The following is a 15,088-nucleotide window of genomic DNA, read 5'->3' as shown; positions in this document are numbered from 1 at the left end:
CAGTTGCCTGCCCGAGGCTAGCGCCGTCGAGCCGGGGACCCCACGCCCATTGCGCGCGCGGAGACCCGCCTACGTCAGCGTCGGCCCAGAACCTTCCACTTGCGGCGGGCGGGGTCGCAGCGCAGCCCTGGCGGCACCCGCACATGGGGGATGCGTGAGCCGCGTCCTCCTGGGTCTTGGCCTAGATGCGCACCTGGTGGGCTCCGGGGTTTTTTTCCTATGTGGCACCTTCCATCTTTTGTCTCTTGCGTCCTGTACTAATAAAAACGTGGGAAAGGAATAGCACCGACCTTGTCTCAGAGAAGTCCAAGGCCAAGATTTTAAAGGGGTGGGGGGCCTGGGGAGCGCTGAGAAGGAATGGCTGACAGACTTCTATGGCAGGGTGCCTAGAGGGTATCTGGTGGTGCGGGGTTTGGGTACAGGCTTAAAGGTATACTCACATAAGTCTTTAAAAAGAAGATATTCACAAAACACAGACGCACACCAAGCAGCAATAAATTGGTCTTTATGCATGTCCCACTGCCTTCGAAAATGTTATGCTGTATTTCAGACATTAGAATCATCAGTTTTTAGTATCAGTCACTTTGTGCTCTATGGTGGATTTGGAGGTGAACTTATTCGTGTGTGGAATCCCCCTAATCATGGTTTACTTTGGAAGTGGAAAGGATGAGTTCAATCTATGCATCCACTGAATTCCTGGAAAAGGAAGCCATGTACTGGCGTATCTTTAGAACTTTGGGGCCAGCAAAATCACTGTCATTTAAACATTTTATTGGCCTTAACACAAAGAAACGTAAAAACTTTAAAGTCTGAAATATAAGGAGTTGACTTTAAAAGGCTTGAAAAGCAAAGAATAGGAAACAAGACACAAACACAACATCAGCATAGAAATGTTAATCTTCTCTTTCTAGATGGAAGTGTCCGAGTCTCTTCTGCTCTGCTGACAAACTTGATGGCACAACCGGTTGGTCTGCTAAAACCCAAATGTAAACTCCTGAGGCTTTTACTCAAAAGAGTAGCAGAGCAACATTTAAGATGTCATATGTTTGCTTTCATCCTTATAGGTAATATTTTGAGTCCACTAACTTGGTTATGGGGTATGTAATACCTTTATTTTTCATTCAAGTATGTAAATTATTAATTTTAGATTTGATGTTGGCAAAATGATTATTGTATTCTTATGACTTGCATAATTACATGCAGTTGCCAAATGAATGCATATTTAAATACTACCATTATGTTTTAATTCTTTGGGGGAGGAGGGAAGGAGATTTCATATCTAGGCAAAAGTCAGCTAATTTTTCTTAAAAACAAGACACCTTTTATTAGTTAAGTGACGTTTTAGATATTCTCACTTCTTCCCCTAGGTTATCCTAAGTCCCTCTTCTTTGTTCCCAAGGCACTTAACAGTGCTGAGTGCAATAATAGCCCTTAAAACAGGGCAGCCTGCAGTATATGCTTATTTAATGAATTAAACTTTCTTTAGATGTCGATCTCCCACTAGCTTTCATGTCCTAGAAGACAAGCACATTGTGTTAGTAGTAGTGTCTGGCACACACTGATATTTAATGTTTTTGGCTTGGGAGAGGAATATATATACACTTGATTCATTCAACAGCAGTTTTTAAAATGTGGATATTAATATCTACTTAGAACATATAAAGCTTTAACTTTTAAAATTCTTCTAGAAGCTGAAGCAAAAGAAAACATGTCTGTTAAAATTAGTAAAATTTCTTTTAGGCATGTGCAGAATATATTCCCATGATAATGGGTTTTTCTGAATTCCCAGAGCAGATTTTTAAAGAGAAACAGAACAGGATTTTAAAACTGGCTTTATAATGTCTTTTTTGAGTCTCATTTTCATAAAAAGATAAATGCAAAAATGATTTTGAAATTACACGCGATTAGCTTTATACAAAAGGGGACAAAGTCTTCCACACAAATCTTTCTTGGAAACATTTTTGCAAGTTATTCAGATAATGAGTTTCATTCTCAATCAAATGTATAGTTTGATGTGTCAAGTACACTGTATATCTGTATTAAAGTCAGCTGGTACTTTAAGAAGAGTAATCTTAAATAGCACCTTTTCTTCCTTTTTTAAAATTTTAATTGAAATATCTCTTTGAATAGTTTTCTTTCTCACTGCTTAACTGTTAGAGGTGTGTATGTCATCTTGGGGCATTCAACTAGCTTTGTAAAACAGAATTGTATTTTATTTTATAGTTAGTAAGTTGAAAAGTGAGTCAGAAAATATAGATTGGCTTTGTCAGTAAAAGTAATCTTTCAGTTTTGCCATATCTTATATTTGAATTACTAACAATTCATTTATGTTTTACAATTAATCTGTTACAGTTCTCCATTTAATTTTAAGGATTTTAAAAAAGAAAGCTAGAATAAAGAGCAAAGATCTAGCTTCTTTAGTATGTCCAGTTTCAGATATAAAGTAGGAATTCTATATTGTGTTTCATCAGGAACAATACAGTTTAACCCACATGCACTGTTAATGACACTCAGAATCTATAGTTAAAAATAATTTATATACCACTTGAACTTAAGTTTTCAAACTTTGTAGGGTTCCGTAAGTAGACTGTTATGTTTATAGGTTTAGCCTTTTTTTCACTATTGAGCTCTTATCTCAACACGTTTCAAGTAGAAAATACATAGTAAAAAGAATTGCTAAAAATGGCAGCTGTAGTCACTTCGGAGTTTGAATTGTTAAAGGGCTGAAACCAAATATGCAACCTTTTAGTTTTAAGGGGATTTCTTTTTTCACAATGCAACAAGGAACTGAAAATAAAATTACAGCGAAGGTGTATTTGCCATTTTAATTATTTGTTCAACTTGTCCCTCCCCCACCCAATCTCTAAATTAGTACACACAAAAACTTTAATTCTAAAGGACCTGTTTCCTTAGGGAAACGTGGAGATCACTGTTAAACTTTATGCCTCAGAGTTAAGTAAAGAGATTGTGGGTATCATTGGCTTCTGAACTCCGGAGCAAAAGACATGCACCTGTTCTGGGGGTGGTAGGGACCCGGCTGAACATACTTATTTCTCTCTCTGATTGCTAGTCCATTCCACAACTATTTGGGGCTTCACAAAATACCAGGACTTTATCAGAGAGCTCAAGTCAGAGTGAGATTTGAAAGATTATTATAAAGGACTCACCCCAGCTAAGTTTGCATGCTCCCTTCTATTAAAGAAGAGATATCAAGAGGTTTCCTGTCTTGGCACTACTCAGCAGCAGCTGTGACTATCCGCTACTTGACATCTGGCAAAATTGTAGTTTCTGATGGAGGAACATTTAAAGTTGAAACCTGTCACTGAAACATTTGGTATACAGTTTTCAGACAAACTAGAAACCAGTGATAGACCACCTAACTTTTGTCAAAAGAAACTGGGTAAAGAATTAAAGTTATGTCAGCAAGGGAAGTCTGGTTAAGCTAATTTCAATCAAGACTTTCCAGGTAAAGATTCTCTCAGTTTCTTTTGGAAATGTCCTTCAGCAACAGAATGAAGCCTAAATTTAAAAGACAAAGACAACATGTTTCAAAATCACATAAAAGTGAGGAAACAGCAAAGTTGGTAGTAATTTGGAGAAAGTCAAGGACAGGACGTTTATCATATTGTTTCCTCGTCTGCTTTTCTCACTGAATCTCTACGAGTGCTTATTAAATGCTTTCAATACAGTATAATTAAATGTATGAACATAGTTGTCTTGACCCTCCAGGAATCCTGAAACCTGAAATGCCGGGTATATAAAAGCTGGACTAAAGGGGAAAACATTTGACTTTAAGGTTGTACTGACAGTAATGTATTTATCAGATTACACAGTGTCCTATATGAGATTTTTCTCGACCGTCGAAGCCCAGGCGACTCCATAGTAGCAGTTTGCTTGTCTTGCCGCACTTGGACCGGGTTCCTGGGCGCTTGGGGCTCCCTCCGGGTTCGGTCTGTCAAACTCTCTGACCTCCTGGAGGACTCCTGTGCCCATAGGGTGTGACCCTCGACGGCGCACGGCTCCCGCGGCCGCCGGGCGAGCTCCGCACGTCGGGGAAGCAGCACAGGCTGAGCTCGCTGGTGGACGGCGACCGCGCACTGGGCGCCCGAGCACCGCGCCCTGACGTCACGCCCGGGACCGCCGTTGCCGCGAGAGGGCCGCGTTCCGGTTCCGGTCGGTTGCCTGGGAGACGCGGGTACACAGAGAGACCTGGCTCCCGTCGGAGTCCGAGCGGTCGCCGCGGTCGCCCCCTCCGCGGACTCGCAGGCCGGGCGCGGACGAGCCGGGCGCCGCCGAGTTGGTGGCGAGGGCGCCATGAGTCAGAGGCAGGTGCTGCAAGGTAGGTCCGGGCGCCCCGACGGGGGGCGGCGGGGCCCGGGGGCCGCGGGCGGCGCGCTCCAGCGTGTCTCTCCCCGCAGTCTTCGAGCAGTACCAGAAAGCCCGGACCCAATTCGTGCAGATGGTGGCGGAGCTGGCGACCAGACCGCAGAACATCGAGACACTGCAAAACGCGGGTGAGCCCTCACCTCGCACTCGCATCGCTCCACGCCCCTGACCGCGCCTCGCCCCGCCCGTCGCCCCGCACCCCGGCCCCGCGTCCCTTGCTGCCCCGGCTTCGCCCCGCACCTCCATTCCTAGTCTCCCTGGGTTCTTGGCCCTGCCTCGTCCCTCACCCCGTATCCCCGGCCCCTCGTCGCCCAGTGTCCCCGGGCTTCGCCTCGCCCCGGGTCCCCGTCGCCCCGCTCCCCAGCCGGCTGAGCTGTTGGGGAGCGGCAGGATGGGGACAGGAGGAAAGCGTCCCTAAATTCCTCCAATCCACCGTGGGAGCTGTAGAAGCGTTCGGTCTCTTTAGCGGGTCAAGTTTCCAGATTGGTGTGAGACGGACCCGACGTCCCTATTTCCATCTTTATCGCAACCAAGCAAATGTCAGGTTGTCTGAATCTACCCTAATCAGACCCATTTTATCCGGATGCCCTGCCTTTCATCACCTTCGACTTGACTTTCTCACACCAAAGGAATTCCAGAGCAGTTGACCCGATATTTCTTGTCTTGCATTAGCGAAAGAGCAAAGATAGGCTTGAATATTTTCTAAGAGATTCCAAGTAGGCAGAGACCTAGCTTTGAGAAATCCTTGTGGTGCTGTTATTCCACGTCTCGATCTGAACTCATGTACGCTCTACAGGGAGAGGAAGAGTGTGTGCCTGCGAGTGTGATTTACTTCTTATCTTTTAACATAAACAGAGAAGAAAATGGTGGTACCCCCCACCCCCGTTTCTGTCTCTGATTAAGGATGATTCCACCACCATCTGAAGGTAGAATTTTATTGCTACTGTGTCATGAGAAATCTTCAATTTATGGGATGTGATCTTTAAAACTCATAAATTAACACGGATTTGAAGAAAATTCGGAACATATTTCAGGGCAAGAATGTTTAGACATAATGTTTACTCTGGGTTTCTTTGAAGGGAATTACTACTGCACCTAGCAGGCAATTTCTTTTGTCACTGGGAGGGATTCTGGTGTTTATTATTGCATGTTTTTATTTTGGGAGGGGATTGTATTTAGAACCAGGAAAGTGTATTTTATAATCATTTTAAAAAACTTAATTTTGAGACATTTGTAGAGTTACATGCTGTGGTAAGAAATAATATAGAGAGCTAATGTACCTCAAAACTGTAGTATATCACAACCAGAATATTGACATTGATAAAAATCTAACAGTTTTTCAGTTTTCCTTGTCCTTTAAGTGTATGTGTGCTTTTAGTTCTATACAGTTTTGTGTATCCATCACCACTGTTGTCAAGATACTACTTTCATCACCACAAGGATCCCTTGTGATACCCCCCCTCCCCGTACACAGGCCTCTCACTGTTGTGGCCTCTCCCATTGCGGAGCACAGGCTCCGGACGCGCAGCCTCAGCGGCCATGGCTCACGGGTCCAGCCGCTCTGCGGCATGTGGGATCTTCCCGGACCGGGGCACGAACCCGTGTCCCCTGCATCAGCAGGCGGACTCTCAACCACTGCGCCACCAGGGAAGCCCCTGTGATGCCTTTTTATAGCCATACTATCTCCCTCTTGTTCCTAACCCTGGGCAACCATTAATATGTTCTCCATTTTGAAAATTTCAAAGTTGATAGTCTTTTGCTCTACCGTTGTTTCATGTGAATTCATCTTCTTTCTTCTGCACGTGTGTGTGTGCTTGTATGCATGCACGTATACTCCTCAAAGTGCCCAGAACAGTGCTGGACACACAAAGTTTCATATATACTGACCATGTTAACTTCATTAGAGCATATTACATTTTTTGAATGCACTTATTTTTGGATTTTTTTCCCTTTCAGTCCTACTCAGTGGCCTTCGTGAATGGACACTTGCTATTTACAAATATTTAATTTTCTGGACAGCATGTATACAGCTAAACTAAAACATGATTTCTTAAAAAGGGAAAATGATTGACATTCTTTTATAAATTTGATACTGAAATATGGATGTACAGATAACTCTTAAGATACAGAATATCATGTTTTAGTGTAATAGTGACAGATTATCTCTTCTCATGAGTATACAATGTAGAATATATTGTGGAATTTAATCAATCCAAACAGGCTAAGTCATCACCAAAGTATAAGTGACTTAGATATGGCATTCTTAAATAGCCACCTATTTCCACTTATGGTCTGGCTTATGAAGGAATGGAATACAAAAGGAATATAACTTAATGTTTTGAAGTTATCTGCACTTGCCTAATATCTTGATGGAATGGTAAGATTTTCCTTTCCCCTGAGGAACTTATTTTAATGTATTTCATATTATCTAAATTCAACTTAAGCCCCCCTTTAATAACTTTAAATAGGGACAGATGAGTATTCCAATATATTTATTCTTTTAATTTAAAAAAGCCCTGTAAGCTTTGTTATGAAAACTTCTCTTAATAGTCAACTTAACCATTTAAATGGTTTATTTTTAAAACATCACCATGGATTTAAAAATGCTTTTGAATGAGCCACAATATGTGTACATAAAGTATATATTTTGATCAAGCTTTTTTTTTTTTTTCAGTCAAGTGATTTCATTTTGGTATCATAAGATACCAGTGCATTTTATTCCTTACTTTGACATACTGTCTACATACCTGGGAGGGTTTTGTTTTCTCACTTGTCTCCCCTAATAAACTGTTTAAATACATGTTTATCATAGATCCAAAATAATGTGAAAAAAAGTTTCCATATAGGTGTCATGATAACTCAGTAGTTTACTGGTTTAGAATTTTAAAATTCATTCAGTGTGAAAGGAATCTTAAAGGTGAAAGTTATCAATGAAGTTTTATTTCATTTAAAATCTCTGATCTTTCTCATTGTGTTTTTGATGTGCAAATGAGAGAATCTGCTCTATTAAATATATCCAAAGTAATTATAAAACAGAGTGTTGCAAGATATCTTCTTCAGAGTATTTGGACAAAAATAAGTTTGAGTTCCAATCAAAATTGTTACTAGAAAGAACTGTGTACAATGTGTCTATAACCTAGAGTTTTTTTATTTCCTCACTGAGATTTTGTTCCTTCTAAATCAAAAGGACATACATGAAAACATTAAAAAGTTTAATGTTTGTTATAAAATCTCTTTATGCTCCCTCAAACCCTGTATGTTTGAGCCATTACATCTTGCAGCTATTTAAAAATGAATTTGGATATTTCACCTCTTTGAATAATAACACATGACTTCAATGGTAGTGATAATACATTGTTACTTGTACCAACTGTGGAATCTCAGCAATTGGAGGTGGTTGTTTAATTATAAAATATAAGAAAGGTGTTTTGTGGTATACTGGAGTACCAGGCCACTCTTTGGTTGTTTAGAAGGTCTTTTAAAATATGCTAGTAAAAGCCCGAAGAACATGCTTTTTAAACTGCTTAGCTGCACGAAATAAACTTCTTCTGAAGCAGCTATTTATATAAGAAAAGTGGGGGTAAAGTTTAAAATAATACTTGGTAATATTTTGCTTGTAACCGATATATAGCCAAACAGTAAACATGGCAAATCATAGTTATGCACATTTTCAGAAGAGCAGGAATAGAAAAGTTTGCCTATCACTTTAAATATGCACCTGTATGAAGCTAATTTCCAAATTGAGGCAATTTATTTGGTTCATAATTCGAGAAAATAAGTAATATATGTTGACATAAAATGATTTTAAATTGCAGTGTCTGGGGCAGGGCGAAAATCTTCATATTAATGATCTAGAACTTCAATTTGCTATGAGAAGGAAAAGCCTGTAGTAAACATTTATAATGTATTTAAAACCCATCCTGGGAGGTACATGTACAATACCGTGATTCTCCTACAAAAACTATTGTTCTAAAGGATATTAGAACTGAAAAGATAATTAGTAAAGCAACTTCAGAAAACGTAACCAATTATGCCCTTTAAATTTGATTTATTTGCCAATATAAAAGGAGTCTTATACTTCTGAATGTATGATAATTAATTCAAAGCACTGACTTTTTTTTTTAAGGATAGGGTAGGGATAGAGGGCTTTTTTTCTTTCTTTCTTTTTTTTTTTTCCCATATACTTAAGTGGAAAATGTTCCAGGGAGCTATAAAAATTCTGAATTTTTATACACCTACCAATATGTCCTAAAAAACAAGATTTTTCAGAATTTTATTCTGTGTCCCAAATCGTTGTTCCTACATGGACATTTATCTGTTTCGTTATCTAAGCATTGGTACATAAGTAGAAAATAATGCAACCAGGGCTGGGATCTCACTGTTTTCTTAGGAAAAGTTTGATGACTAAAAAGAAAAATCCAAGCTGTAGATAAACCTGTAAGAGTGGGTTTTTGAAATGGCAGATTGTGGGGTTACATTTCAATGTCATAGATTAAATGTTTTTGAAAAGTTATTTAAGTGTTTCCTAAAAGCACTTTACATTCGTTGAATGTTTTTTCAAGACCTTTGCTCCTCTGACTACTAGAACCTTTTCCTACACTTCTTTGCCTGATTAATTCCTACTCATTCTTTATGGCTCTGTTCAGATGTAGATTCCTCAGGGAAACCTTCCTTGATTCCTCCCAGCGGGTTGAGTTTATTGATTTATCTTTCCCTGCTTCTAATATTTCTCTTTCATATTCCTTATCACAACTGTAATGGTTTAGTTTCTGCTTTCTCTACCAGATGTAAATTTCATGGCTAGCATAATGCTTAGCATAGAGCAGATATTCAACATGTTTAAATAGAATGCAGGAAGGAGTAATTATTTTTCTAAGTGTTTTCACATCTCTTAGAAGATTAGATTCTTATAACAGCTCAGGTAAGTAGAGTGGGTATCTTGTTCACTGTGGTTAAAGCCCAAAGAAATTTGGATAATTGCCCTCATCACAAAGTGAGTTAGTGGCCAAACTGGGACTAGGACCTGTTTCTTAATTGCTGTCTGACCTTGTGCTCTTTCTGTGTTACCTCAGAGGTATCAGGAAACTATTCCTAGATGTTCTAGGAGCTCCAGATAAACCTCAGTGTTAACTGTTAAAACAAGTCATCTATTTAGACCTTTGGGTACCAGTGACTGTCCAGTAACTGTGCATAACTGCTTTTGAGGTCTCTTTGAGTACCATTATGGGATCTTGAGTGGAGGCCCAGATGCAGAGGACTAACTTTAATTGGTAAATACCTGGAGGTTTGAGGGAGTGGAAGTTGTATTTAGGGCTTAAACTGGCCTCAGAGCTCTAGAAGACCTTTTGGTTTCCTCTGGCTTCTAAGGAAAGTCTTATCAAACCAGAAGCTCTTTAAAATCACCTGGGGAAAGTGTGTAATCCACTGGAAGTTGAGAACCAATAGAGTATTTGAGAGAGTTGTTGGACTGAGACCTGCTGTTATCAGGAAGAGTGCCCAGGAGACTTCCTCAGGGCCCAGGGAGGCCAGCTGCCCTGTGATTGACTGCCTGCTCTCCTGGGTTTTTTGAGAACATATGAGGTAGAGTACAGTGAAGAGGGAGGCCCTTGAAATTTGTTGGTTGGTTGATGTGAGTGTATACTCAACACTTCCCTTTGTTCTTTATTTAATCACACTTGGTGTGAAGGGCTTTTCTTCCATGTTCATTGGGGGCAGAACTTTGGGATTTCTACTGAGTAGATTTACTGGCCCTAGGAGAAATCCAGGGCCATACCTTGAGAAAACAAATTGGCCTTGTCTTGTAGTGGGTGGAATGGCCCATTTGAACACAAGTCAGACTTCCCTAATTTTCAAAGTGAAGTATTGGTTTTGCCATACACCCCAGTTTTCTATTATAAGGGTGGCTCAATTTTAAATTTATTGTTTATTCAAGTTCTGTTAAAATATATAGGTGAAAACAAATAATATTTGTGCTTGTGTGTGTGTGTGTATGTGTCTCCAAAGGAAATGATCTCTCTCCACTTTTCCATATATTTTGAGTTGTATCTCTGTGTCAAGTTAGAATCACTATTATATTATGTAAGTAGTCTAGATTACATTAGTTTTCTATAAAAATGTCTTTCTAGAATTAGTCTAATAATTCTAAAAGTCCCTCTTTTTTTTTTTGAGGGCTTATTTAAAAATAGATACTTAGACTTTCCCACAACTTTAAAAACCTATCATTGAAGATGCCCATTTTGCTGTTAAATTTTTTAATACAAAGATATACTCTTTTATTCAACTAATCTTTTATTAACTATTATGTTTCAAGTCAGGCCTAGGTATGATTTCAGGAAAAAAAAATTTGTTCCTGCTTCCTTTTATTTCACAAAGTGGTTCTCGTTCTACTTTTGCTGCCACAAAACTCAGTGCTATGTTCAGAATTCAGCTGTAGCAACTATCACTATATTTCTGATTTAAAAAGTAACCAGCCCCCGTCTCCACTCCATGGCTCTTAATTATTATCTTTGTATCCATATCTTTTAGAGTAAACTGTCTCAAAAAAAAGTAAACTAGGTAGAGTATGATTAAAACAAAGAATTTCATCTGAAGATAGATTTTTGAACTGATTGCCTTCCAAAAGTTTCCTCTTCAGATATTACCCATGAAACCTCTTGGAGCAGACAGTCCTTTTAGAACTGTCCTCTTTATTCTCTGTACTGACCCCATTCATAAACATTCCAGTCTTCTCCAGGAAGATGGGTGTAATAGGTATATATTGTAAAAGAGAAAACACATTGATAGAAGAAGACAGAACTGATTTAAAATTTGCAGCTCTCTAGAAGACTTTAAATTAAAATAGAATTATATGTATGTGGGGTGGTTTTAGGTGAGGGGATAGTTTAAATGACCCATTTGAGTTTGTTAAAGCTTTATGAATTTATAATAATGACACTTACGTACCTGACCTCGTGTACCTAACAAAAGAACTATGAACACATTATCCATTTTGTTATTTTAACTAAATTTTACCTAAAAAGAGAAAATTGAACATTAATTTTCAGAGTTTGTTCGTTCATCATTCAACAAATATTTACTGAGTGTCCAAGTGCCAGATGCATGCTTAGATGCTGATCATGCAAAAATTGAAGGCATAGACTCTGCCCGTAAGGAGCTTATTTGCTAATGGTGAGATATATAAATACATACTTTTTGATAAGTGTCTGATATATAGACATATGAAACACATATGAAGGGTACCTACCCAAGTTTTAGGAATGAGGAGTGCTGGTCATGGGAGACTTTTAGGAGGAGGTGTTATCTGTGCTGAATTTCTTAGGAGTTAGCTAGATGAAGAAATGGGAGAGGAAAACTGCATTTGGGTAGAGGTAACATTGTGTGCAAAGGCAGATAGGCAAGAGAAAAGATGGTACTTGATAGAAAAGGCAGATGTTTAGGTATGGCTGGAACTTCTTGGGGTAATAGGACAAGAGAGAGGCAAGTCAGTGGCTGGAGAGGAAAACAGCCCTAATTATGAAGGACCTCATCTAAAGTTTGGATTTATCCTAAAATTGATAGAAAACCATTGAAAATTTTTAACTAGAGGGATTGAGGGATTCATTTTGTGTTTTAGGGAAATGATTTTCACAGTAGTGTGGAGAATAGATTGGAGGGGATTGAAACAGGATCGGGAAGACCAGGTATCCATTTTTGCTATAGCAGTCATGCTGAATAAGAGGTCTGCCGGACTTGTGACTTAGTAGAAGGGGGCTGGCAGGGGTAGGTGAGGAGAGAGAGGAGCTCAAAATGACTCCAAGGAAAACTTTAATTCGAAAAGATACATGTACCCTAGTGTTCATAGCAGCATTATTCACAATAGCCAACGCATGGAAGCAACCTAAATGTCCATAGTCAGATGAATGGATAAAGATGTGGTATATATATACAATGGAATATTACTCAGGCATAAAAAAAGAATGAAATAATGCCATTTGCAGCAACATGGATGGACCTGGAGATTATCATACTAAGTGAAGTAAGCCAGACAGAAAGACAAATACCATATGAAACCACTTATATGTGGAATCTAAAATATGATACAAATGAACTCATTTACAAAACTACAAAACAGAAACAGACTCACAGACATAGAAAACAAACTTATGGTTACCAAAGAAGAAAGAGGGTGGAGGAGGGATAAATTAGGGGTTTGGGATTAACAGATACAAACTCCTATATATAAAATAGATAAACAACAAGGTCCTACTGTATAGCACAGGGATACACCCACACACACCCACACACACATACACACACACATCTGAATCACTTTGCTGTATACTAGAAACTAACACGACATTGTAAATTAAGTATAGTTCAATAAAATTGTTTTTAAAAATTGTTACAGCCCTCTGCCTGGCAGAGGGTCCAGTACAACATAGGCACTCAATAAATGTTGAAACAGCTTTGGAATGGCAAACTCGTTGCCTGATGAAAGGCAGTCCTTCATGCTTTCACAATAAAATGACTTTTAGAAAGAAACAAACAAAATGACTCCAAGGCTTCTGGTTACTTAGGCAAATTAGCACTCTTCATTAATGGAGAAGGGATACAAACAGCACGGGGAAATGGCGATTTCACTCTGTAACAGTGCTGAGGTTGAAGTTTGTCTGGGAGATCTATGTGCCAGTGACTCTGGTAAGCAGTTTGGATAGATAGGGCTCTGGGGCTCAGGAGAGAGATCTGAAATGAAAATAAAGGCTTGGATATGTGGAAATTACATGTTCATTTGAAAACTATGTTAAAAGCCCATTTTATATTTCTTCATGTAACTATAAACACGTAAGTTCTAATCATTTTTATCTGAAGTATCATGTAAATTGAACTTGCCATAACTTTTATGCTCTACATACTCAGTATAAATCTCACATGTAGATGGTGGTGGCAGTGACCTAGTCAAGAGTCACAGTTGCACTGGACAAATCAATGGAATTTCGGTTTAATACAGTAATCATGGAAGAGACCTACAGTAACGTTAATGGCAAAATCATGTGAATTCAACAGATGGTATGCACTCTAAACCTAGCACAGAGGCCAGTTTTCATTGGTAAATGGGGTGACTGACATTGGAGAAATAGGAGGGCATAGACTCCCGAGCTATAAACAGCATCTACATGGTAGGATTGTAATGAGGATTAATGGGTTAATATTTGTAGATTTTTTTAGAGGAGTGCCTGGTGATGCTCTAGAAGTATATGTTAAATAAGTGAATACATACTGTGCTTCCTTGCCCTCTTAGAAGAGTTGCTGGCTGCCAGTGAGAGGGTCAGTGATCTCTGTCTCATCTTCCTCTCACCCCTCCCCACTCAACAGTGACATGTCAGGTGTGGTAGTCCTTCACTCACAGATGACTGAATTGACAATGAATCACCAAACAAAATTCAAAGGATACTGAAGTTAATGAGAATAAATTTAAAAGGAGAAAATATATTACCCTTGATCATAAGTTTCTTGAATCATTTATGATTACAATTGAATTTTATGTAAAAAAAGACTATATATACATTTTGTGATTCATTCTGACCATTTAAATAAATTATAAGGATCTTTGTCTATTGTAAGGGATATATAACACCTAAAATCATAATTGACTTTATAGTTATGGCAGTGAAAAAGTGTTTCACAGAAAGCAAGACAAATAGATATGTGATACCAAAATTTACTAATTCTTAATCAAATGAAAGAATAATGGCCAGAGGTATATAATCATAGAGGATGAAAGAAATCAAATCAAGGCCTGAAAATTCTTCTCTAAAGAAAAGCAAGGGAGGAATACAAATATTTTCAAGTGAAAAATGACCAGTGAAGGAAAACGAGAACATGCTTTAAAACTCATCAGTGTCATAAAACTTGCTTCAGTAAAAATATAGACATGTAAATGTAATAACTTGTTAAAGAAATAAAAAAACTAAAATCAGAGTAAAGCTGATGAGTGTAATTGGAATAACTCTGTGATAGGAGAGTAGGTAGTGCTTGTAATAGTAAAATCCAAGTGGATAGTGGTCTCTAGAGTCAAGACCACAAAGTGTTTCAATAAGAGTTAGATGTGCGTTCAGAACTGTGCTAGGTAATTTGAGAAATAGAAGAAAAGTGTAAAACATAAGCACTGCTCTAGAGATGTTCATTATTATACTGAGGAGGTAAGATTTATTCACATAAAATAGAGAACCACATAAATATCAAGGATGGCTACTGTGCTTTGCACAACTTCGGGAGTGCCATTTATATCATGGTCTATGTGAATGGCGTCCCCTGGATTTGTGCAGTATGCAGCCTGCCCAGCCACACATGGTGGGCCTGGGAATTATTCAACGTCTTCATTTTCATTTATTTACTTCCCTGAGAATGAGTAGTGCAAACAGTAAAGCTCCCCATAGCTTCCCATTTCTCTTAGAACAACATCACAAAAATCTTCATTTAACCTATAGCTAAACTTATCTGGCCCCAACCAACCTCTCCAGCTTTATTCCTTGCCGCGTCACCCCTCCCACTTTACATTTCAGACCAGTATAGACTTATCATGGCTTCTTCAACAGCCTGCAACAATCATGCATCCCTTGTCCAAGCCAGAAACTGGGAAGTATCAGTGATTCCTCCATCTTCTTCACAATAATCAGTTTGTCTTTTAAATATCTCCTTCTTAGACCTTTCACTATTCTCTTTC

General features: G+C 38.8%; 1 protein-coding gene across 1 annotated transcript in view; it reads left to right on the top strand.

The window, feature by feature from the left end:
• Positions 1-4,191: 4,191 nt before the first annotated feature.
• Positions 4,192-15,088, top strand: part of SPAG6 (sperm associated antigen 6) — a 73,918-nt gene continuing 63,021 nt past the window's right edge. Inside the window, 2 exon segments of the mRNA XM_007454166.1 lie at positions 4,192-4,339; positions 4,419-4,514. Coding sequence (XP_007454228.1) covers positions 4,315-4,339; positions 4,419-4,514 — 121 coding nt within the window. The 5' untranslated portion in view covers positions 4,192-4,314.

The sequence above is a fragment of the Lipotes vexillifer genome, unplaced genomic scaffold (genome assembly GCF_000442215.2).
Source record: "Lipotes vexillifer unplaced genomic scaffold, Lipotes_vexillifer_v1.1 scaffold316, whole genome shotgun sequence".
NCBI lineage: Eukaryota > Metazoa > Chordata > Mammalia > Artiodactyla > Lipotidae > Lipotes > Lipotes vexillifer.
This window is presented reverse-complemented; position numbering and strand designations above follow the sequence as displayed.